The sequence below is a fragment of the Gavia stellata genome, chromosome 1 (assembly GCF_030936135.1).
Source record: "Gavia stellata isolate bGavSte3 chromosome 1, bGavSte3.hap2, whole genome shotgun sequence".
In the NCBI taxonomy this organism is placed as follows: Eukaryota; Metazoa; Chordata; class Aves; order Gaviiformes; family Gaviidae; genus Gavia; species Gavia stellata.
This window is the reverse complement of record NC_082594.1, coordinates 57,100,357-57,126,694: the sequence shown is the minus strand read 5'-3', so window position 1 is coordinate 57,126,694 and position 26,338 is coordinate 57,100,357. Positions and strand designations below refer to the sequence as shown.

Here is a 26,338-nt window from a genome sequence, read left to right as displayed (position 1 = left end):
TGGTTATTCCTCCTCTTCTCATTACTAGCCTTGAAAGGTGTGGCTTTCCCATAGGTCCTGCATCATATCTACAGGCTTGAGGGGGAGATCTTGTACATCTTGTACCATTTTATCAGGTGTCTTTCTTTAGGCAGCTGAACTGAGTCTTGAGCACCACTTTAGCTACTGAGGGATATGCTGCTTGGTGTCCTGCTGCCACCCCAGTAGGGTTTGAATACCCTGTAGGTTCAGTATCTTATTTGCCAGCTCCATGAAGGTGTCTTCACTATTCAGATCGTTTCACATATCAGTAGATAAGTGTGTTTAGGCAGTTGAAAACTGCCTCATTGACTACGCTGACAGGATATTGGGGCTTTCTTCAGGCATCTTAACAGTGGTGATTTTTAAAATGCTCTAGCAGTTCTTGCCCAGGCTCTGGTCCAGATGGGAGGTGGTGTCCTGTGTCATACTCATCTCAGACATGCCAAGGAGTCTCAGATGACACTACTTTTACTTGGGCAACACAAATGACTCCTTATTGTCTCACTCACAGGCATCTATATTGAAATGCAGGAATTTACATGTCTGAATGTGAAGCTGGATTCTGCCCTCATTACTGAACTAGTTCACCTGCTTCCTCAGGGGGAAAAAAAAGGCAGAAAAGCCTGCATTGAATGTAAATATCTTTGAATTGTTTTTCTTTCTTGAAAGGACTGGTACAGATATGGGAACATGCAGCCCAAGGTGTTCTGTGAGTGACAGCCTCTGAGAAGCAGCCCGGCACATGTTCTGACAAAAGCATTTTGATGTGTGTGGGGTAGGGTTAAGTCACACCGAATAGGAAGCCATGTCTTGGGACCACTTTTTGACAGAAGATTTGTTGCTGGCTGGGCAAAGTTGTTGAACACAGCTGCTTTTGCTGCAGTTCTGTAAGTGGAGACACCCCTGTGAATTTTAAGCTTTGCTGCTGCTTCTGCTCTTGTTAATGATCTCTTTGTACGCCTGGCCATTACAAGAACTGCATGCCCATTATAAATGAAAAGAAGAGAAGTGCCAACCTGAATCAGTGTCTGTTCTTTGCATCCTCCAAGTAAAAAAAAAATCAGCTTTCTTAGCCCTCTGAGTATAGAGAAGCTGAACAATATTTTTTGTTTTCTGCTGTTTGCTCCTTGCTCAGCTATGTCAGGATTTTAGTGTAATTTACATTGTTTTCTAAAATATTAATGCTTTCTGTTCCTCTTAGCCTTTCCACGGTTCTTGCTTGTCTCAGCAGACAAAACAAAGATGTCTTTTGGCACATCATAGCCAAGCACCACAAAGCCTATTTAAAACCACTTTTTTTTTTTTTAATATCCAGTTAATGTTCCAGGGTGCCTGTTTCTTTTTCAAGTCTAAAAATGACTGATGAATCTTTCAAGTCATTTATATAAAGGCTGTAGCTATGAAAAAAACAACAAAAAAGGAGGAATCTTCTGGTTTTTAAAAGACATCAGCGTTCTCCATATTTTGCTGCTGCAGCAGCTGTTTACAGCATGACTGGAGCATCCCACCTAGGCAGTACTGGAGTTTTTCCAGGTGCACAGAACTGTAGGCAATAGAGTACAAAATACAGCACAGGCTTACTCAGGCTGGGCTGGGTGTAGGCAGTCACATCTGGTCCAGAAAGATAAGTGCAGTGGAAAATTGGCTTGTTTGGCTAACTAGATCACTTAATCTGATTCTGTTTGCTCAGGAGGTAATCCCCATAGGATTTTTTCATTATTTTTTTTCTCTCCATCTTGGAGAAAAGCTCGAGGAGACAGAAGGAGAGGGAGAAAATGGCTCATCTGCCAGTTTGTTGGAAGGACGAAGCTGAAAAAATAAACTAGAGCCGTCAATTAAGAATAGGCAGTTTTCGCACTTACTGAGAAGTGGGTTATTCACACTTTTACTAGTGGTGCTAAATGGTTATCTTTGCCTACCTCCAGGTAAAGGACATTCAACTCATTCTCATTGCAAGCTTTGCTGGTCAGCAATGAGCAACTTTCCCAGGGCAGGCACTGATCTGGTGAGTCTTTCCTCCCACCTGAATTTCACCAGGTATTAAAGGCTCTCTGCTGGGGAAGTAGGCACTCACCTACCTATGGCAGAAGAAGAAAATTTCAGGCCAGCTGAGACTCTATCCTGTGTTTATTTTGGTGAAATACATTGTAGTCTTGAGCTAGACATTGAAAATTACAGTGTTCATTTTTCCTTTTATTCCTTACCTTTCTCTATAATTACTGTCTGTCTCATATATAATTCTATTTCTTCTTCATTGTACTCGGCAGAGTGATAGGTTCCTCCTGGAAAGCAATGCAGGTCTTATCTCTTCCATAGATTACATCCTTCCAGAGCTAAGACATATTAGTAGGTCTATAGTCCTGGTGAGAATAAGCACCAGGATGATAGTGCATGAGCACAATGTCTCACATGGGTTGGTTGAAATTGGTTGGCTGAGTTGGTTGGAGCAATTCAAGGTTCTTCTGACCACCAGAATGGTTGCAGATTTGGCTACTGTTCTCACTTCAGTAGAAGTCACTTATTCAAGAGCTAATATCTTGGATTTTGTTTAATTCCTAAAGCCTGACTTCCATCATTCCTGGGAAAATTCCTTCATTTCTGGAGAACAGTGAAGAGGTTATCAGCTGTTGTTAAGAACTTATCTGCATATAGGGAAGGAGCTAAACTTTTGAAGTTTGGTCTTAATGACATTTTTTAGTTACTAAATATCTTAAAAAAAATCTGTCTCTGCATCTGGCAGAAGACATTAATTCTTTAAACACAAAATTGTGTTCAAGTTCTTTTGTGAATACAGACATTATGGGGAAGTCCTGTTGGGCATCTCTCTACAAGGCACATCGTCTGAAGTAGCTATTATTATTATTTTTAATTTATGGATTTTTTTTAAAAAAAAGAGATTCATCCACCTAATAAACATTTTCCTATATCCACAGCACTTGGTTTCTACCTCATGTGACCTGATTAAAATTATTCTTCGTACAGGATCAGCAACGAGCCAAGTGCACCCTTCCAGAACGCCAAATGGATGACTCTGTTACGCCATGATTATTCGCGAATTGGCGACCTTCATTTGGTGACCTGGTGTCACTGTAAATTAATCATGGTAGCAAAGTGATATCTGGGGAGTGTAATAACCACAAGTGACCTTGGTGTAATGCCTCTCACAGGAGAAAGCCTAGCTTTCATTTTCTGTGATCTCAGGTTTGTAACTCTTTTCCCCTGTAAAAGCAGCATCGAAAGGTGATGTATAAAATGAAACATGAAGCATAATGTCTATCTGGCAATTCAAAGTTTCTAATTCTTTACACCACCACAGGATCTGATCAAAACCCAGCAACAATCTCCTTTCCCAACAGTAGCCAACACCATGTTGTCTTCTTACTTATAGTATTAATGCCTAGGAAAAGAGGAGGTGGTTAAATTTCTATCATGGGCTGTTGTCATATTCTCTGGAATTCAAAATGCAGCTCCTTATATAGCGCAGGGGTGCTTATGACAGGTGACACAGTGAACATGAATAGATATACGCATATTGGCCAGATTTTGCCACCCTTGTTCTTGTGAACTAGCGTTTGATATCAGATACTAATCAGTATGATCAAGGAAAGATTTCCGTTTTTTCTTTATGCTACAGTAAATGTCCTTGTTCACCAGCCAAGAGGTGATTTTGCATCTAAAGCTAGTTATTTTCAATAATATTTTCAATATTATTTCATATACAGGCCATAGCATTCTATGGTATCTCTCTGATTTATTACTATTCTCTCCACCTGAAGCATTTATTGAGTTCTGTTATTAAGACTATGACTATACATTTCCTTTGTGAATGGATATGAAATAGAAACTCGACAGAGGAGCAGTGGTTGGGCCTGCTGAGATGGTATTTTCAGGTGATGCTTTGAAGCTGTGATCCCACATCCAGTGAAACGTCTGTGTTAAATTACTCAAGGAGATTATCAGCAGAGGATAACTTTTCTCAATGGCTCCAGAACATTAATCTCAGAAGGCATCATGAAAATAGCTAGGCTTCTCATAAGATAAATACTGCAAAAGGAGGGTGAAAAACTACATGCGTAAAATGCACCTCTATAACTCCCAGCAAATGTGGAAGTTGTGCCAGGCCCTTCAGTGCAGGAGCAGAACACAGCTGAAAAGTATCAGCCAGCCAGTGGTACAAACACTAGCATTGGTCATGGAAACCAGGAGGTATATTAGCAGGTTTGTTTGACTGCTCTTTTGAAGAAAGAGTAGCATATATCTTTTATTAATGCGTGCATCCTCATGTAGATGCATGGCATCCAGCTGGGAGGCCTGGAAACTCCGTTTAACTGCTGCAGCACATCAACCTGGGGTCATATCTTACAAAGCCCACCGACAAGAAAAGATATTATAAAGGAAGCTAAAACCACATTTTTATTTCTCTCTCCATACTGTTCCTTTGTGATGAGTCCCGTAATAGCCAGACGCTCCTCCTAGCTGTCTTTCAGAGTCTCCAGGGGCTTTCTCTGGATCTGGGACTTAGGAACTGAGCAGTGACCCGTGCTTTTGGACAGATTTGTTCATGTGCGTCTCAAAGTGGGTGCAGTGGGCTAGCAGCATCCCAAAGAGCCCTCTGCTCTCATCTGTAAAATTAATTCTTTTGACCATTATATAGTAAGGCTAGGAGAAAGGGCGTGCGTTCAGTGCAAAACCTCCCCCCGTAAAGTGTGTGCCTTATAAAAATGGTTAGATGATGGGGTGAGTGTAATCTATGTATGTATCTGTCCATCCTCCATCCATGCAAAATGACATTTAACAGGTTTGTGAGTTTTTTCCCTTGTTGTCTTATTTCCACTGAGTTTTTATATTTTATGTGCTTGTCTCACTTTTATTTTTGGGGTATTTTTCTGTTATTGGCTGATTTTTTTTATTCTGGCTTCATTTGTATCATCAGGTAAAAGGAAAATAAAGATTACAGTCCCTGCGTGCCAGAAAGTATCACTGCTCTCCAGATTCAGCGCTCACCAGGCACTCAAACCCCTCCACTCCTCTTGTCCCCCCAAAAGCACAGGCTACCCTTGCAGACCTGAAACCTGACTGCCCCCAGTATGGTCCCTGAGCCAATTCCTCTCTCTGTTTCTCAGCAGGGAGAATCAGATCCTTTCCTCTGACAGTTGATGAATCCACACTGGGACCTTTGGAGACACCTGCTCATCTGCCAGCTCCAGCCCTGCCACAGCCAGAGCCAAGTAAACTTCAAGATTAAAACTCACAGAAAACTCATCACAAACAAGGGCAGATGACTGCAGTATCTCTGATGAAGTAACATAAGGTCAAGCCTTCTACACAAGATAAGTAGGAGTGTTACATTTATTCTCTGCTGGCTATTTTTCAGTTCCCCCCCCCCGCCCCCAGCAAATAGCCCTAAGCTTTGCCAGCCAATAGCAAATACCGCCGAAATTCCAATTTCTGTTTCATCCCAGTATGATATCCCGAGAGTGCAATTGCTTCACAAGCTGTCAGTCCCCACACAGGGATGCTAAATGGAGCTAAAGAGCTCTTTGAAATCGTGGTATAAATTATCCTTCTGGAGCTGAACCAATGAACATTTTCTGTGTTCACATGCTGACATGCTGTGCACATTTGCCCTGACTCACACTCTGGCTTTAATGGCACCTTGACAATAAGTAATCTCGGCTACAAGCTGCGTGTGGACAATTACTTGTTCTCCCCATTTCCGATTCACTCTTATAAACAGCGTTGTGAAATGCCCTCAGTTTCATGATTGCTTCAGGCCGGATGGGGATTTGGACCGAGTGCGGTGGAGAGGGGTCCACCTCACCTCGCCTTGGTGTGGCCGTTCCAGCAGTCCTCCTCGATTGACGGACCAGCTGTCACTTGCTCATCCTTGCAGATTGTGTAGGGTAATGTTGACCAGAACTTTTTAGAGAGCTTTAGCTTTTCTTTAATGTCTGTTACCTGATTAAGAGACAACGAGAGGGAAAACAGGTTAAAAACATCAGCCACGCAAACTGTCATGTTAAATAACAGGTTGTTTAATTCCGTAATGGTGATGATGGTGAAGGTTAAATGGGCTGAAGGTGCTAAAACTTAAATTCCTGTATTTATGAGTAAGGTACTCAGCATCTGGGTTCAAAGAGTACAAACAATCAAAGTCACCTTTTTCCACAGGCAAGACATTAATAAAAAGCGTGTTACATCTTGCTCTTTCTAGTCTTCATTTGTCTAAGGTTTTCTAAATATACGTCTTTCTAAGAATTAATATGCCTCACAGTCTGCTGAATGTAAATTCAGTTAAACAGTGTACATCAGATAAAATGTCTCACCCACCAACCTGGTCATGCCTTAGATAAATATTACATTTAGAGCTACATATGCAGGTTTTAAAAAAATTATGCAGTGCTGAGCTGATGTTGAACTGATTTAAGATACACAGGCTGAATACATTGCAGTACATGTGGATCTCAGTAACAGTGAGACATTTGTGTATACACATGCATGTGGAGACTATATCCATCTTTGCTGTTAGGTGTAGATAAATACCTGTAGCTGGATACAGACTTCATGTTCAAGAAATATTTGGACAGTATCAAAACAGTTTCTTTACATTATAAACTCCTTGAACAATAATTTAATTTGGCATGATTCAGGCAGCAAGCAGGAACAAGCTGAATTTCCAGCATCTACTTAATGAATAAATGGCTAAAATGTTATCAGTTCTTGTTCTGCGTTCGGTTTACCAGAGTGGAAAAATCTACAAGAATAGATAGAATGCACAACAAAGGACAGACTGCAAAGGATGAATGGTGCCACTGTTGTTCTTATGGAAACAGATGCATTTCACATTAAGTTGTAATAGGATTTAGGGGAGCTTGTTGAATAGCTTTCAAAGGAAATCGCCGAGCTTTATTCTTTAAAACCCCAAGAAATAAAAGCACTCCATTCTTCCATTCAGTTTTGAGATTGGCTTTTAGGTTGTTGAGGTACAATATTGTACTTGGCTATTTATCTTTTTTATCTTTTGTTCTGAAGACATGCTAGGTCTCCAAGCAAATGGCCCACGCTGCTTTGCCCTGCTTAAACTCTGAGGAATGTCACTTCATAAGCCAGGAGACAGAAACAGCCGAGGATGTTATTTCAGAAGCACCGTCTGCATTTTCATCCGTAAGAAATAAGTAGGACAGTATTTGGCTGCATGAGTTGTTGACAGTGTTTTTTGCCATGATAGACACCTTATAAATCTCCTCCACACCCCTTGCCAAGCCCTAGTTGCTTTGTTTTCCTGTGAGATACTAGCAGCATTTGCAAGCCTTTCAAGTCTCAGTAGGGGAGCCCTGCCAAGCCAAAAATTAAATTTCAGTTTACAGACCGTGGTCAAGCCTTCAGCAGAAGTGGGGATGGTCTCAGGTTGCCTGCCCTTTCTGATGTCTTTGGTGCATGGCACCAGGGTCTTTGGGCAGACAGCAGCCTCTCCTCTTCCCCTTCTGCCCATGCTGAGGATAAAGACCCCAGGGTCTGTAACGGGTACAGCTAACCAGCACAAGCAACTCAGTCAAAGGGCCCAAAGTTCACAGAGAGATGTGTAAACTCCTGTTAGGCCACCATGCAGTAAATCAGACAGAGAAATCCTATAGAAAATGTAGAGGGAGGGTTTATAGGGAGGAGGCTCCGTTCGTATAAGCTTGAGGAACACGGGAGTCAAAGGGACAGGTTTTATCATTTATTGCTTGTGCCTGGATAACTATTTACACAAGCAATATGATTGATATCAGTAATGAGTAATTAGTTTTCAGAGCAGTAACTTCGTTGCTATCTGGAAGTTATTTTAAGCTATTCAAAACTCAGATGTTTAGAGTTATATTCAGATTTCTACCATAATCAAATTGCAGCTGGTGCTTGAGGACTGGAGACTTCTGTTTTGAGCCACAAGTGAGTCAACAACACCCCTTGTAAGGGCTGTAATTTGGAGTACAAACCTTGAATTTTCATAGAAGTCAGCAAAAGAATGGAGAGAGGTTCTCACAGCTCACACACTGCACAGGCTCTCCAGATACTCCCTGAAAATCAAAGTGAGGACTCCCATTCCCCAGTCACTTCTGAAGCGATTAAATGATGTTTATGTACTCTATATGTGTACTGTATATAGACAACAAATCATTAAATTTCCTAACAATAAAGATTTTTTTTTTTTTGTATTTCAGAAGTGCACCTGGTAAAGTAAGATGGTCTTACTTTACCCAGTATTGTTGGTAAATGACAGCTAATTAAATCTCACAGACATCCCCCTGAGGTGTCATTCCCATTTTAGAACCTGGAAGGGAGGGAGACATTTACATGACTCACAAAAAGCAGCAATAGCAAAAATGAATACAGCTTAGGGACAGGTTACCATTTGCAGCCCTCTCAAGATGCTTCCAATTTAGGTGCATTTTAACACTTTTTATTGCTCTCAGATATTTCCCTTCATAGCTATCCTCCCCCCCGATTGCATTATTTCACCACTGAGCTTCAAACAACTTGTGGACTCAGCCTGCGAAGTCTTGCTCTTTCCTGCTGTGTGACCGGACCTCTGTTAACCCTCTTAGCTTTTGGCAGTGGAGTTTACACACCTACCTAAACAGTTCCTTGAACCTCACCCTGAAACTAGTTTTCTGGAAGTACAGTGTGGTTTCTGATGGCCTTGAAAGAGGAATTACGAACACCGGTTGATTCACCTCCTCTTTCAGGGAGTAGCCTGATGGCCACGTTCACTTCTGCGTGACGAACATATGGGCAGGCAATGACTTTAGAGTACTTTTAATGTAACTTTAAATGCAGAATAGAATTAGGTCATGTAATGCCTGCCATGACGTGTAAAACTTTTGCCTGGGGGTTTTTGTGGCTTCGGTTCTGGGATCTCCTCAAACATGACCACAGAAAGTCTCTTATTAGTCCCCATGGTTACGCATGTTCCTCCATACATTGTTTTGATCACCACCAGCATTTAAAAAATATGTAACAGATGTACAGTCCCTTGAAAATGAGATAAAAGCCACTAAGGATTCAGTTAACATTGCTTGCTTGTGATTTACGAAGTCAGACTACTGTATCCCCCTAGTGACCTGTGGCCTTGTAAATGATTTCTTGGTATTTCCTATTCTTTGAATTAAAGATTAACTTTCAAGCTCGGTTAGACGTCTGTGGAAACATTTAAACACAAGACGTATGCAATTTTGATATTTTACATATTTCCTTTCCACTTTCTCTAGCAGAGATTTATTCGGGTTAAGACAGATGGATCTCTTTGGCTGTAGTGAGTCTGACTTTCCCTAGCTACCTTCCTGACGTAGCCCTGATATTATATTGAACTACTTTTTTTCAGCTGCTTTGAAGGTACTAAATTTGTTTTGAATTGCAATACTTTCTCTCTTATAAGAAAAAGGATATAGCAAAGGCCATGCAAAAAGTTACATTTTTAATTTATTGGGGGATATATAGAAATGGATATTAAAATAGCCTGGCCTTCATCTATAATTGCTCACAGAGGAAAGGCATTATTGTGTAGGTGAGAAAAGTTAAATATTTGCATCATTTCCAAAGAGAAATTCATATCCAGAGTTATGGAAATGGTGTAGTTACATGCCCTACATTAAGAAATACAGTTAATTTCTTTTTTCTGCCACTGACTTTTTACGTGACTGAGGCAGTCATGTACGTCATGCAATTCCTCAGCAGAACTTGGAACAGCACCCATGAGCTCAGTTCCAGTCCTACCAGTATGGGCTCAGTTATAAGGAGGTAAATAAAGCTGACCAATGTTTCTGTCTTCTTTACTCACCTTGCACTCCAAAGTAATGAAGTGAGCTAAAAAGCAAGCCCATCATTTTAGCAGGAATTAGACCTTAGCATTCCTTGTTTTAATTCAGGACATCTGGATAAATCAAAAGACTTACCCAGGATAATTCAAAAAAGCATTGAAAATACCATGCAAAACTAAAAGTGAGATGACTACATTTTATAAGGCATGAGAGATCCCAGAAAGACACTTGCTTGTGAAGTGGGCAGCCAATTGCCCATGGAATCCACTTTGGTTTAATTTCCAATGGAAATGCGCTTCTTTGGCAGTGGGATAATGTGCACTCAGAAGCAATGTGAGCCAAAACGCCAATTTTAAAGGTGGTGGCCCTAAAATAATTTTTAAAAAGTAAATTCCCTTTTTTTCTCCTCCTCCCTTGCCATGTCCTCCCCTGACAAGTCCATAGAATCATACAATCATTTAGGTTGGAAAAGACCTTTAAGATCATCAAGTCCAACCGTAAACCTAACCCTGCTAAGTCCACCACTAAACCATGTCCCTCAGTGCCTCATCCACATCTTTTAAATACCTCCAGGGATGGTGACTCAAACACCTCCCTGGGCAGCCTGTTCCAATGTCTGACAACGCTTTCAGTGAAGAAGTTTTTCCTAATATCCAGCCTAAACCTGCCCTGACGTAATGTGAGGCCATTTCCCCTTGTCCTTTCACTCGTCACTTGGGAGAAGAGGCCAACACCCACCTCTCTGCAACCCCGTTTCAGGTAGTTGTAGAGAGCGATGAGGTCTCCCCTCAGCCTCCTCTTCTCCAGACTGAACAACCCCAGTTCCCTCAGCCGCTCCTCATAAGACTTGTGCTCCAGACCCCTCACCAGCTTCGTCGCCCTTCTCTGGACGCGCTCCAGCACCTCAATGTCCTTCTTGTAGTGAGGGCCCCAAAACTGAACACAGTATTTGAGGTGCAGCCTCACCAGCGCCGAGTACAGGGGCACGATCGCCTCCCTACTCCTGCTGGCCACACTATTCCTGATACAGGCCAGGATGCCGTTGGCCTTCTTGGCCACCTGGGCACACTGCTGGCTCATCTTCAGCCGGCTGTCAATCAACACCCCCAGGATCTATTCTGCAGGGCAGCTTTCCAGCCACTCGTCCGCAAGCCTTTAGCGTTGCCTGGGGTTGTTGTGACCCAAGAGCAGGACCCGGCACTTGGCCTTGTTGAACTTCATCCGGTTGGCCTCCGCCCATCGATCCAGCCTGTCCAGATCCCTCTGCAGAGCCTTCCTACCCTCAAGCAGATCAACACACCTGCCCAACTCGGTGTCGTCTGCAAACTCACGGTCCTTCCAGATTTATCATCCCCACCAATACAATCCCTACTCTTGCAGATAGAGCAATATCAGAAAACGATAAAATAGTGATCAAAGATGGTGGAATGCATCCAAAACTGACCCAGGTTCAATGCAATAAATGAAATAAAATAATATAGATTCTTGCTTGTATTAAGAAGAAATTGTTCTCATTAACCTTCTTTTCTTCTTCCTGATGCTTTTGCATTCCATTTTTTTCTTGTTTATTGTGCAATTTAGGAAGATTTTCCTTTTGAAATTCAAGCAGAATATTCAGCTTGCCTTTCTGTCAATATCTTCTCCCTGGGGATGCTCAGAAACACCTCAATGCAAAGTCCTATTGAGAGTTAAGCCTTTAAGCCCTGGAAAAATGTACAAATGTTTCTGGCTGCTCACTGGACATTGCTTCTCTGGTGTACCAGGGTGCCACTCTGGGTGATGTACCATGGGTGGGTATGTGGCGGTGTAGCCACTTGGAATACGTTTCAAGTGGGTGCTCGTGACGAGGCACTGTAATTACAGGGACTTCAGGCCAGGTATGTAAAGTGTATCTTACCCGTGTGTTGCGCTAACAGAACATCTACAGACAGCGAGTAGAAAGAGGCCTGGGCTTTTGTTTTAGAGAAAAGACATACAAGTAGCCATGACAAGCCATGTTCGTGTCTGTGTAGTTTCTTCAGTTGCATACTCCTTTGCCCTTTAATTCACAAGCAACATTTAACTAATGCCACTTCTTCATGCCACATTATTTCCAGGTGAAAAACCAGGCAGTTTGCTACTGCCTGCTGCTTGCTTTCCCCTAGACGTGTCTAACATACCCAGCCACGCACCCAGCACCCTTGCAGTCTTAATTAAAAATGATGTAGAGCTTGTATAACGACGGGCAACTTGATAACAGATTTACGGATATGGCGCTTGACCACCTGAGCCGTGTGTGGGATGGTGAAGGGCATGCCCTTGGTCATGGGCATGGCCAGGTAGGACGAACAAAGAGACCATCGCAATCTGGCTTGTGTTATGCCGTACCAGCAGAAAACTGTGCCGGACTTTCATACATCGATCAGTATTTATGTCCACTAGGGATTTAATCTGAAAGCATTCTAAGACTAATGGCCAACAATATGTTTAAAAGGACTGGGTCAGCAAGCACATATTATATACTGTTTCTATCTGGTTGTTTTTATGTCTCTGCTACATGCGGGTGTCACACTTAGGGCAAGAATCACATGTCACAAACAGGTTAGTATGGGACAGCTGGGTATTTTAATTGACACACAGTTTTCCTTGTAAACTGGGCTTAATGAAAATCAGTTAACTAGGACCCCTAAGTTTTAGGGGCTGCCCCTCGAGAAAGACCTGTCTCCTGTATGTCCTTTGCTCCATCTGCCAGCTTCATATAGGTGTCTCAGAGACACTAGGCACTTACGTACAAGCAATTGAACTGGGCTTCCTCTATCTCACACAGGTGTTGGAATTTAGCTAAAGAGGATTTCTCGCAGAGTTTTTTTTTAAGGCACCTTCATTTCTCCACTGATCAGGTACAGGGAGCTTAAATGCATATTTTTGTTTAGAACAGCTCATTAGGTGTCCAAAATTTCAATGCACATTAGGTACCTCAGCGAAGATGACCTGCTTCGATTCGGAACAAGTGAAGCAGAACTTTATTTGCTCTATATGGAGATTATTTTTTCATACATTATACATTTCCACACTTTCTCACAAAATAAATGTAAATGCCAAGCAGTTGCCGAACCACCATGTGCTTTATCACGGATTATTTTTCAGCCGTTTTATTAAAAAGCGAAGTGCGTGCGGCAGGGATTCAGCGGGCTTTGAGCATCGTGTGCCGCCAGCTGCCGGGGAGCACCTGGATCTGGGGGGTCCTCGAGATGGCAGTGTTGCTCAGCCTTTGCGCTGCTGCCAGCGGCCCCCCCCCGCCTCCCCTGCACACCCGCAGTGTTTCCCTGAGAATAAGACCATAGATTGTTCCGCTGAATATAAAACTGACAACCCTGTTATTTTAAACTCGAAAGTGACAGGCTGTTATTTTAATGAGGTCTGCCAGTGCCAAGGTTAACCAAAGCTTTATTTCCCCTACAAAACGTTAAGGCTGCGGTTCTATAAAGGGGGCTGTGAAATTTTACGGTTATTGATACTTTCTCAGCGCAGATAAGTTCTGAGAATTTCACCCAAGCCTTCTTGCACAACCAATGCTTTTTGTTTTTCCGCCTCTCTTTCTTTTTTCAAATTTGACTTTGTGACTTTAAATGGTCCGGAGCTCTACCGATAACTGCCTGCTCATGATTCATGCTTCTGCACAGAAAAGCAGATGACAGCTCTTCTAATCAAGAACTAATGCCGAATCCCAGTTATAAAGCACAAACGGGCGCTTGGGTAATTTGTGAAATAAAACAAATGAGCTAGGCGACTTTCCAAAACAAGACTTTTCTCACCAGAGTATTTTAAAGTGAAATGAAAGGATTTTTTGCTCTCGTTGCCTCTAAGGGCTATCCACGTCCTTAACAAGAAAAAAGTTAAGGCCTTTAATAACAGTGAAGAATGACTATTAGCCCTACTGAATTCTCAGACTAACAGATATATAACTTTGGAGAGTTAGGGTGGATTCAGCTCCCATACTAATACTCCTACACGTATGTAGCTACATTCGCAGTATAGTCCACAGCAACTCGGCGTTGACTCATTTAAGTTTCTAGTGCCATTTGAGATGCCTGCAGTGACCTAGGCAAGTCTCCTATAGCTTGTGAGTTACATGCGACCGCCCAGTGTACTGTCTTGGATGACCTAGTTGCATCTTGTTCCGTTCAGCTTTGATCTAAACCCACACATTTTAAAGCAATCCAGGTTGCCTATTGCATGTTCTTTAAGGAAAACAATTTACAGGTCTGCATGAATGCTGACATGCGCTTGCAGAAGTCTCCTTGCCATCTGTGGCCTGGCAATGCTTGTGCCACAACATCGCATGTTAGCCAGCTGCAGGGGCAGGTGCCATTGCCCACGTAAGGGGCTGGACTGCCACCGCTCGGAGCTGACGGCCCCGTGCTCAAAAATAATATGAGCAAAGCAAGCATGTTTCTTATGGGACTGACATATTTTTGTGTCTTAACCTTCACCTGGAGATCCTGCCTCCAGTAGTCTCCACAGATCTGCAGAGAGCTCAGCACTGCCTCACGTTGTCAAATGGAGACTCTTTTTTAATAAAACCGCTGACATTATTGCTTACAGGCAGTAGAGCCTGACACCAAACTCTTCCCACATTAAACATTCATTTTGGCTGGGGAGAGAGGAAGGGGAAGAGTCTGTCAAATGGTGGAGCAACCTGGGGTAAACTTCTACTCCTTTCCATAAATGTGCCCATTTACCCTGGTCCTTTCTCTTGGCTTGATTTGCACAAGCAGTCCGCCTCCTTAAGGAGGTATGTCAGGCCAAGTTCACCGCACTTGGCTCCCCAGTAAATAAAAACGTTGCTTTTGGAAAGTGGAAGCTACTGGAAACGTCAGCGCACTGAAATGGAAATCTGTAGGAACTTGAAGCAGCTTTCCCCTTACCTGCAATATCTGGGAGCAGTGCTAAAAAGCTGGTCTATAAATCTGATTCAAGCAAATCCAAAGCACTTGGAGGAATCAGCTTTTTATTGCAGATAAGTATAAAAGTAGCACCAGAAATATGATGGAATCTTAAAGATAAAATGCCAGAGGCTTTTCTGTGGCAAGGCTTAGCCATTAAGCACTGATCCTTAGTGAACAGTCCTTTATCTCTGCAAGCAAAAATGTTAATAGCTAATGTAAACAATTACTGATAGAGTATTTCAGGCTTATACAGACTTTCATTTGCCCTGGAAATGTTCCTCTGGTACCAGTAGTGAAGTGGCTGATTCTCCCCTGAAAGCTCAAGGGTTTACAGGGAACTGCATGTGTTATAACAAACAAGTAGTAGGCTTGAGCCTCCCAACAGCTGTGAGAAGCATATGATTTCTAAGGGCAGCAAGACCTGGGATATGTCCTTTCATAACAGAGCAAGAAGGATAATTGTACTTCATACTTGAAGTAGCCTTACATTTAACTTCATTTCTTCTAGTGGTTACTTCTTGACACAACTCCATTGCCTTCCAAACTGAAGAAGCTCTCAGCGGACACTCAGTGCCTTGAAATAACTCAAGATTCAGCAATAAGATGACGGCTACCCTGGCAGCAACTTCTGGGCTTCTGACCTTCCTCTCCCTCAAACCACGAGTGGCACATCCAGCTGTTTGCCCAGAGCAGATAGAGCTGTGGAGAAAAGGCTGTGCTAAAGCGGCCGGAAATGCAGAAAGCAAAGAACCATGTGAAGCCAGAGTACGCAGGTGAGAGTTTTGATGAAGGATCCACCTTAAGATTTTGAAATTACTGTACACTGTCATAAAATATTTGAGATGTCTCCCACACAATATCAAACCCAGCACAGCTTTCCCTATGGACTTCAGGGTTCTTTTGGCACTGCCCCATTTTTCAGTGCCCAACCACCTCTTTTTTGAGGGAGTTTAGGTGTAGAAGCACTTGCTCTTCCATGACAGGCGTTCTTATGCTGCAAAGTGATTCATTAACTAGTTAGTCAAACTGTAGCACCTTTCTCGGCCCATCGAACCCTAGCTTTAAGGTTACTGGAAACCTGTTCCCTCTTTTTCCACGGAGGGAGACGTATACAAACCTCCTTCCCTCCGAGCACGCCTTGTGCGGCCGGGGGTGCAATCCCCCGCCTCCCCGGAGCCCGGAGGGCTGGGCGGGGGCCGGCGGGGCCTCCCCTCGGAGCCCCTCGGGGGAGCGGGCAGCTACCGCGCCTTTCCACCCCTCTCCGGGTGCGGTTCTGCAGGCCGGTCAGTAGGTGTCGGCCTCCCCCCCGCCTTCGGGCGGGAAGGGAAAGCGGGGAGGGAGGCAGGAGGCGAGGGGTAGCGGGCAGGCCTGGAGGGCTGGGCCGGGCTGGGCTGGGCGGCCCGGCCCGGCCCGGCCCAGCACGGCGGTGTTCAAGCCCCCGCACCCTGGGGGAACGTCAGGCCCCGCCGGCTCAGCGCCAGGGAGGGCGGTTGCGAGGAGTAAGAAATGAGAGCTGGCAAAATGCGCCTCTCCGCATCGTAACCTGTGGTCATGTTTTACCGGAACACCCCAAACTTGCAGCCACAGCGTGCAAACTCCTGCTTCCTCCAACATCACGTTTTCATTTCATCCAGAATTAATGCTCGGTTGGTTTCCCTCCCCTAGAGCTTCTGGGTGCCAGTCATTCAGCTCACCTGAAACCAGAGCTTGATTTCAACCGCCTGGATATTTGGGTTCTGGGTTATTTTAATCCAAGTATACAAATCTGCATTATTACAAGTGGTGAATATATACAGTGGGGAAAGAATTAAAAGTCGGCGTAGAGGCTTTGTGGCATCGCATTCATGTGCTGACTGTGGTGATGTGGAGTTCTGCATTTGTTTTTTGCCATATTTTCTTTCCAGACTCTCCGAGGAAGATGCACAATTTCATTTTCAGAGTTGCTTCAGAGATGAGAGAAGATTCAACAAGTTGGTGTTGTATCACATGCAAATATAATTTGTTAAAACGTCTAAGTCCAAAATAAAAATCACAAAAGATTTAGAAAGAAAAGAGTAATGTTTTCAGAGGCAGAAAGTTTCTCAAAGGATGTTTCTGGCAAGGCAAGTAGGCTCATCAGGAAAAGCGCTCATCAGGAAAACAATCTGAGTCAGAGAGAGCTTCGTACTGTAAATCTACTATGTCAATATACTAATGACTTTCATTGCCTTCCTACTGAGGAGAGGGTGGGTTGTCCTCCACTGATGTGGAGTTGCACTCTCTTGTCCTTTCATGACAGGATTAACTACTCCAATTACTGGATCCTAACAGAACAACTTCACACAGCTTCCTCAGGGCCACCAGGAACTCAGGCAGACCTAGGCAGGAGACACAGAGGTTGGGTATGGGTCCAGCTACCACTAGTGCTTAAAGATCACTCTAAAAGAGGGAGAAAATTTAAGTCCAGTTTGAAGTACAGCAAAGTTCTCATTAGATTTTTGCTGCTTTAGGATAAAATCTTATGAGACTAATCGGTTTCCTGCTTTCTGCCATGGCCGGGTGGAAAGTCATGGATTTAGATATTCTTGCAAGATTGGTGTTCAATCTAATGCTGAATCAGGAAAGGGACTCCTACTAGTTTTTGGTTCACTTTGAAGGTAAAAGTGCTAGCACATGCGTCTATCTGGACTCTGAAGTCTGAGCCTCTTGACTCAGTGAGCAGTATGAATTCAAGGTGCACTGCTCACCTCTGCCATAAATTCAATACACTCTGCAAGACTGTTTGTGGAATCTAATCTGGACAATTTAAAGAGCAAACACTGATGGAGAAATTTTGTATGGATAAGAATGGGCACTGTAGCAAGTACTGAATGAGAAGGTGCCTGTCGCAAAGAGTTTTCATTCCAAATAGAAAAAGGGAGAGCAGAAAGGGATACCCCTTTTTTTTATATATATATATATATATGAAAAATAATTATATGCAAAGAAAATTACTTGAAATCAAACAGGGAGTCACTGGATAAGCAAAGCATTACTCCTACATCTCTAGCACCTTCTTTATAATGAAGTCTGTTTTCCCTCCTTGGGTATTGCTTTAGGTAATAAGCCTCCCCACTCCTCCAAGGATATGTCTACCTAACAGTCATGACAATATAGCACAGTTCAAGCTGTATTTAAATCAAGCAGGTAAACACAGCATGCGACTAGACTTGGTGTTACTGCTCGAGTATTTATTGTGGCTCTTGGGCAGGCTTTGTAGGTTGCCATCCATCTGCCTGCCACTGCAAGCGTGCTGCTGGCATTTGGGCACTCTATGTCACCACGTTGCTGAGGGGGACACACCACATTGTGGACGCTGCCGAGTGAAGAGGCCTGAGTCAGACAGCTGCGTATATAAAGTTGCTTTTGTCTTCCAAGAACGAAGGGCAAGCACCAACCGAGGCTGGATGGGGAGGCAAGCGGGACAGAGCTGGGAAGAGCTGCTCCTGATGGTCTGGGAAAGGGGAGGCACCTCTGGCTGCTGCCCCACGTGTGCTGGGCAGTGACAGCGATGTCAAGCCTGCCTTCTGCCACAGGCACAAGCGGCAACAGGCACCGACCATCTTGCTGTGCCTGCCCCTTCCCTTCCCCTTAGTGCTAATGCAAGAGGTCCCTGCATCACAGCGGCTATAAAGGGAGGGCAGGCATGCGGTCCCGGCAGGCTGCAAGGCTCTGCAGTGACAAGGATGCTGTCATTGGGATATGTGGGGCCAAAATGGGATGCAGGAAGAAGGTGCTCTGCATCTTCTGCTGCAGGCTGGTGAGGGCAGGGTGGGTGGTGAAAGCAAAGCTACAGGACTCGAAGCGATCGAGCTGCAATGGATAGCTAGGGAGTCACTTCACAAAGAACAGTAAAATATTCTTGTCTCATACTTCTGCAAAGCTCGGGTAATCCCCTGCCTGCTCTTCACAGCTGTCTGTGAGCACAAACAGGTATAACTGAGCGTTGCCTGCTGCAGAGCTGCCTTCAGCTGGCAGGCAGCATGCTGCCAGCTACCCCTCTTGATGGAAGCGAGTAGCTGGACAGAAGATTGATGCTTGCACCTTGCGCATAGGCAGCTTAAAAGCAGCCTAGCCTCTGTGCTAACACCCTCCAGATTGAGGCAGCTGCACACTGGTTATTTATTTGTCTCTTTTTCAAAGTGCCTTCCCCACCTTAGCCTGCTGCTGCATTTCAGCAAGGATTCATGCAAGGCCGTGCCAGGCATTCTGTGATCAGAACCTGTGATCCCACGGTCATGAGTCTATCATGAAAATAATGACATTATAAAAGTAACAAGTGCTGCGGTTTATTTGCTGCCAAAATCTAGAAGCTTTAGAATTCGTGTTTTGGGGGATTTAGTAATAGTCACAAAGGCTGGAAAATTGGATTTGTTTTACCATAATAGTGAAGACTTCAGATTTTGAGAAAAGCAGTTTCACAAGACATGGTGTGAAAGATCTAGAAAATTTGCAGTTTTGTCTATAAAAATGAAATCCAAACTTCTTTACAGGGTAGAAGAAAATCAAAATGGAAAAAATACAGCCTCATAAAGGCTAGTGTCACAAATGAGATAAAGGTAATAATAGAAACATTCACATTTTCTGTCTATTTTAGCTATGAAAATAGTGGTATTTTCCAGTCAGGAGCTCTTCACCAGACAGAAGAGATTACTCTTACTGAGTCAAAGCTACCACTGATACTGAATGCATAAAATATAGGCCACTGCCTGAAGTATATTTTCAGGAGCATCCCATAAGGATCCTGAGCTTCACAAACTCTTTCATTTTTTATCCTCTTAATTGGAGTATTTCAAGAATGTAATTTGAAAAGCCTGGGATTTGGTGACATGGAGTAGAAAAGGACCAGGAAGGTACTGCACAGGGTGGAAGGGTCCTAGCTGCCCCCCCATAGGACTTGATATGGGTATGTGAGGAAAGAACAAAACTGCCACCTCTGAATTACCTGTGAGAGGAAAGACACAATGTTGACAGGAAAGAAATACGATTTTTGGCAAGGTAGTGGGAAAATGCCCCTTCTAAAATCTTTTTCTCCAAAGGTCTTGGAGCAGTTTGAGAAGTTAAACTATAAGGAAAAATTATGAGGACTCACCTAAAGTATAAACTCAGTTAATTGTTTTACCCATGAAATTGTTCAGCAGCAGTGATTGTGCTGTAATTTATAACTCATTCTTTAGTCAGTGCAAATTTACTTCAGTACTTCCCTGAAAATTCTCTGATGGTAATTTATGCAGGTCAAAGTCATATTCTGTCAAATGTGTCTCAGGCTATCATACTTCATCTGTCCATCAAAGCCAATAACAGTAGATACAGGGTTTTTTTGGGGAGAAAAAAAAGTAAAAAAACCCCACCAAAGTAGAGGAATAGAAGCCTTTTATAATGAGTGAGATAACGCTTGGGATAGGAAAAAAAAAGATGAGAATGGGTTTCAGACAGACTGTTCTGCTGCTATCCAGTGCTCTTAAATCTTTGCATACAAGAACAGCAAGTTCCTAGAGGGGACCTGGTGTTTGTGGAGGAAAGGGACCAAATGTACTGTTGCTTTCAAATGTACAAATGCTCAAGGAGGGGTGGCTTGAAAAAAATTAGAAGCCCTGTGGAAAGAAACAGCCCAGCACCATTTTTTCTTTATTTAATTCCTATGTACAATGAAGCGAATACGGTATTCAAGGAAATAAAAAAAAGGAGTTATACTTATTAGCATGCCTTTTATTCTGCACTGTTAACATCTTGCTGTTGTGTAAAAAGATTGCCATAAGGAAGAACAAGAAGCAGGAGAAGTATAGAATCCTAATTGAGATTTCCGTCCTAAGCAAAACACCGTGACGATTGCTCATTCATTTGGCATTCCTCCTCTCCCTTAGTCAGCACTCTGACTGGCAACATCATCCTGTGATATTTCTGAGTAACAGTGTAACAGCCTGACCTACTGGTCATTTGCCAGCAGAACTAACAGTTGTTGGCTACTCTGCCCTAAATATCAAGCAAGTAGTTACCTTCTCTCCAGTTCACACCTTCAGCCACAAATGGGCACACAGAGGAGGAATGGTCATGCAGCATTGGTCATACGAATTCAGCAGCTATGGGGAGGTGTGATGAGGTTCAACTTTTTTTGTCACAGCGTTAATAACTTGCCATGAAATGCGATGAAAAAATCACTCCTTCTCATTTCATTGGGTTCTTTTCTTTTTCTATTTTATCCCTCTCCCCTTCCTTCTTCCTTTGTGCAGAACAGAATCTCCCTCTTCAGCTGTCTCAGAGTTGGCTCTGTCTGTCCTGCACGGTTGGAGTATGCTGAGGTTGTGGTCCAGCTTGCTAACCACCTCCCAGGGTTAGGGTAGCACCAGCTTTGGTCTGTTAACACTTGCAGGGGAGCCAGCCCCACTGGGTGAGACTTGACAGCCTCCCACGCTCTGTTCGTCTGGAGGATGGTCCCCCGCACCACGGCTGGGCATGAGAGATGGGGAACAGGAACAGCTTCCACCACTACCCTTCAGTCTCCTACTTGTACCCAGCTGCCTGCGTGTGTTCCCCCTGTCCCCGCGAGATGTTAAAGAGGTTGACTCAATACCTGACTGGCAGTGAATAGGGGAGCAGTGCTCCTGCAGTCACACAGTGATGGGAGGTGGTTTAAAAGACTCTCCTTTTGCACCTCCAAGCTATGAGCCTGCCAGCATGAGCACAGCTATGGGGCAGGAAATTTTTGGGGTCAAAGCACTGAGTACATATAGGGCTGAGCCAAGCAAGCCCATGTCATCTAAATCAGGTACTACTGGAGACCTATGATTCCCATCCGGTCTTTATAGCCAGATTTCCTTTCTCAGAAACCAGGAATTACACAGGTTTGGGGTGGTGTGTACTTGAGTCTTGACAGTCTGGGGTTGGGATTCAAGCCAGAGGAGTTACTCCAGCCTGAGCATCCAGAGCAGCTGGAAGCTGTCATCTAGCCCTTGCCAGTAAGGACTAAGTGGAGCAACTCACTTTCAGATATATCAAGTCAGCATACAAGAGGTTAAAGCATATTAAAAAAAGTTTCAAGAAACTTTCCCTAGAAACTAATGTTGCCTGTAGTCATAGAGCAGATGTACTTCTTTGGAGCAGCTATAAATCCTATGAGTACCCTAATAAATACATTACACATTCACTGGAACAATGTGCCCCACGGATTTAAACTGCATCTTATCGCTTTTTCCTGAAAATAATTATCACACCTATTAGAGGCTATATTTGGGATTTTTAGCCTTATACATACATCTGCTTTCCTCTCTCTAGACAGATATTCTGCCATGAAGGACATGTGCATCGGCAGCCTGATTTTCTCCCCAAAGAACAGAAATAACCCTGTGACTATACACTGGGGCACTGGTTACAGTTTAAATCAAGGTGCCCTTGAACATGGCTTGAAGATACAGGCACTGAAAATCCTACTTTTAAACTCTTCCAGGAGCAACACAAACCTTTGTGAACAAAGTACATTTTTTTAAGTGTCTCTTCTCATATCAGTCCATTGGAAGATCATGCTGTATTCACAAAAAATCAGTGGCATAAGAATTTCAGAGCAATGTAATCTTGGTGATATTTCCGTTAACTGGTTTTCCAAAACACCATGGTTGTCATGGTTGCTGCTTTGGAATACCTTCATTGTAAAACAAAGCCAAATGAAACTTCTATAATTTAATTTTTTTAAAGACCTGACAAGTTAAATTCAGTGATGCTGTCTAGGCTGGACTCAGATTCAAGGGACAGTTTGTAGATGATTTAATTTTTTCTTCAAAATCAGACAACAGGCAGGTATCAGTGCCAGGATCCTATTTTTCTCTGAAATTCAAAAGGAATTCACTAGGTAGAAAGCACCCAACAAATCCCAGAAAAATAAACGGAACAAATCCACCTAAGGGTAGCACAGATTTATGAAAAATCTACAGAGTGTTCTTACCAGAAAGAGAAACAAGAGGTTATAATAATGGGGAGGGGGCAAACAATGCACAGGACAAGTCAAGTGAGCCCAATAGACAAACTGAAAGTAAATTCAATTGTGGAAAGACAGACATACCTGATAACTCTAGGAATAGAACTAAAATTTCCTTTTGACTAATGTGCGATGGATACATGTATTCCTATACAATGAATAATAAAATTATTTTCTGCAGACTAAGTTCACAGTGTGCTGAAATGGCTCCTTCTCACATTAGTTTGACTCCAAACACCAAGAGCTGGTCTTGCTTGAACACAGTGAACACTAGCTTGCATTACAGCTCTGACCAACCTTATTTTCATCACAAACAGAATTTTGTCAATACAGTACTGGGAGTAGAGAGCTCTGGTTTTCATCCTTAGGGACAGCAAGCTAACCTACTTTCTCTCAGCAGACAGATGTTTTCTAGGTGTTTACCTCAGCAAAGAAGAAGTACTACTGAAAAAAATAATAATCCATATTTGGTGACTAAAGCATCCTAGAAAATCCAGAAGATATTTCCTCATAACATGTGCAAAATACTCACAATGCAGACCCAAGTCCTGCAGACATTTGTGGATGAGATGCTTCACACGCAAAACTAATGATACTGTGAAAGCGGCAAATACCCAGGTTTGCTGATGGGAACTTGCAGTACAGTAGTCACAAAATGATCCATGTGTCCACTTGTAAAAAGAAAACTTGTTTATGAACAGCAAAGCCATATGAAAGGATGGCCTCTCTATCAGCAGCAATATTCATGAAGTACATTTTGAGCTGATATGGAAATACATCATATATAAATTACCTATGATTTTCAGTGTTTAAAATGATAAAAATAACAGCAAATGTAAGGCATATTCCCCCCTCCTCCTGCCCAGAGAAGTCAAAACAAAAGTGCTAATGTCTTTCTAACAAACCATTGTTTTGTTTATATAGAATCCAAATAACAACACACACATGCTGAGAGTCAGCATAACCCACTTTGTTGCAAGAAACTTAAATCAGAACTGATGTTAAATCAATGTCCTGATCATTTGCTTCCCCAGAGCCCTCTCACTCCCCACAACAGGAAAGCCACTGAAACTTAAACTAGTAGTGCATCGCAGTACTGATTTGGATTAGCTTTATTGCATCCAGGAGCAGATTTTAGCCAGTATTAAGTGCTTAATTCTCATTGACTCTCATTTTTGGGGGCATGCACATTATCCACAGACCATCTACTCTCCATGGGATGTAGGTTACATCAATGAATATACTGATCTCACACATCTTAGGCAGGAATGCTATAGAACGTGGTGCTTTGTATGGTGTGCTAAGGGAGCTGGCATGCGAAGTTCCAGGACACATTTATTCTAGCACAAAATAATACCAAATTTTCAAGCACACTCTACTTTATATTTCTCCTATATTTGAAAAGTTATAAATGTTAGTATATTTGTAAAGGCATGCATTTTTAACCCTAGCATCAATAATATTAACTGCTAGACATTGAAAGTAGATGTACATTGCTCAATAAAAGCGGGAGAAGGCACAAGCAAGGGACCTCGAACGGTTCATGGTGCTAAATTGTTAACTTGTTCCCTGGTGCTGCATTGGACCACTCCAAGTGCTTTCTCCATCACAATGTCCTGGCATGGCTTGAGAAGAGTTCATTCCAGGCACTGCTCCCAGCAGGCAATGCACACGAGACTGTGTATTTGTGATACCCTCTGCCCTGTGCAGCTCTCTAACGCCGTCCTGCCTTCTTTTGCACAACCATATGCCTGCATGCCACGTGCAAGGGCGTATGACACATATGCTCAGTTTCAGGCTACCACACTGATGGACTGCAGCCCAGCTCTCACATTATTCCAGATTGTTTGAACTGGAAACACATAGACACACAAACAGTATTTTCAAAGACTACAGCAATGCAGTGTGAGACCCACAGGAGATCCAAGACCAAGTGGTGTGGGCTGTGGATGCAGGTGATTTGCTTCTGTGGAAACTAGTCCTCAGCAATGTGAACAAGGCACAGTTTACATTGTATAGCCTCAAGATGCCAGGATCATATCCTAGCTCTCTTTCTATTTAGTGGTATCAATGTACTCTTATAGGCCAGATTGCTATTTCCACTACCTGTGAAAATTCCTTTGCCTAACTTAACGGACATGGTCCAATTGCCCAAATGTAGGTTGCCATTGATGTTGGAGATACCCTGGAGAACCCTACCTGGCTTTCAGCTGTTGTTTCAGAAAGGTGCATGCCTGCCATCATGCTGAAGCATCTCTGTGACATGTATCTTGTGTCACATGTGCTAGCCCCATGCAGATGCCTCTCATAATCTACATAATTTCAAATGGCAGTAGGTACCATTTCTAGGCAAATGCATTGAGCTCTGACAGCTAAAAAATTAGGTGCATACTAAATGCTAGAACATCCCTTTGTAGTTCAAAGACGAATTGAACCTACATATCTCATGCTTATCTGACATTAATGAAGAGCATCTGGGAGGTGCCTCTCTTCCAGTAACTTGGAAGAGATGGTCTACAGGCTGGATACAGACTACAGATGGGCACACTTAGAAAAGCTGTATCCCTGGACAGCCATGGAGTTCACAGAGACTTGGAAATTGTAAATGGTACAAAAATCATGCTTAATTAAGGCAAAATTGGATGAAAATTTAATTGCTGGTATATTTTAAATTGAAAGGGCTAATGGTAGGGAAAAAAAGGTATCTGTGAACTGAATGCATTTATTATTTTTTTTTTGTGCTTTAGGGGTTCACACTTAGACCGGAACTAGTTCTAAGCTGTGACTTTATACTCTGAACATCTACAGAATCTGCCTTGTGACTCTCACCCAAGACCTAACAAAATCAGCAGAAATTTTCCCATTGACTTCACTGGACTAATATTAGGCTCTAGATTTTCTTCTCTGTATATAGTTTGATTTGTGAACATTATGCCCAGGTTTGTTTTAAGAGGGTATCTGAGTTAATCTGTTATGTCCACACTTATGCTCTTTGGAGGAATGAGTAGATGCTTCTTGCAAAATCACTGGAACAGTCTGGGTGCTCAGACCTGCTGAAAAACAAGGCCACTTGCTGAAAAAGCTCAGTATGGTGTTATTAGCCTAATTGCAGGCTCTAGTAAAGGAACACAGTGTCTTGTATTAATACTTATTCTGTACCTCCTGTTTACCTTGGACAAGAATTTGTTAGTTTGCTCACTGTGATTCCAAACTCAGCTAACATCACTCCAGAAAAGACAGTCCAATCTAGCTGAAAAGATTTCAAGCATATAGACAAAAAAAGATGCTTGCTCTATCTCTAACATAAGTGTAGTTTCATTGTCTTCAATGAAACTGCTGTTCCAGGCAACATGAGAATCAGAGAAGTTACTGTGTCATTAGAGGCAGCCATGAAAGAGACCACACATCTGGTGTCACCGCTATAAAACGGCAGGCTGTCCTTATTGCAGAAAGCCATTTATAGTTCAAAGCTCCTCATGGAGGGTTAAATGCTTTAAATACTTATGAGTGATGCCATAATGGCAGAATCAGTAATAGCCTAAATGACCTCATCTTAGTATTCCTCAAAACTGAAGGCATTCCAAAATGACAGGTACCATAAAATT

The 26,338-nt window shown here is 42.9% G+C and overlaps 1 protein-coding gene across 1 annotated transcript in view; it reads right to left on the bottom strand.

The window, feature by feature from the left end:
- GPC6 (glypican 6) overlaps nt 1-26,338 on the bottom strand; it is a 791,687-nt gene that overhangs the window by 3,905 nt on the left and 761,444 nt on the right. The window contains exon 8 of the mRNA XM_059822469.1: nt 5,843-5,979. Within this exon, the coding sequence (XP_059678452.1) occupies nt 5,843-5,979 (137 nt within the window). The remainder of the gene's footprint in view (nt 1-5,842; nt 5,980-26,338) is intronic.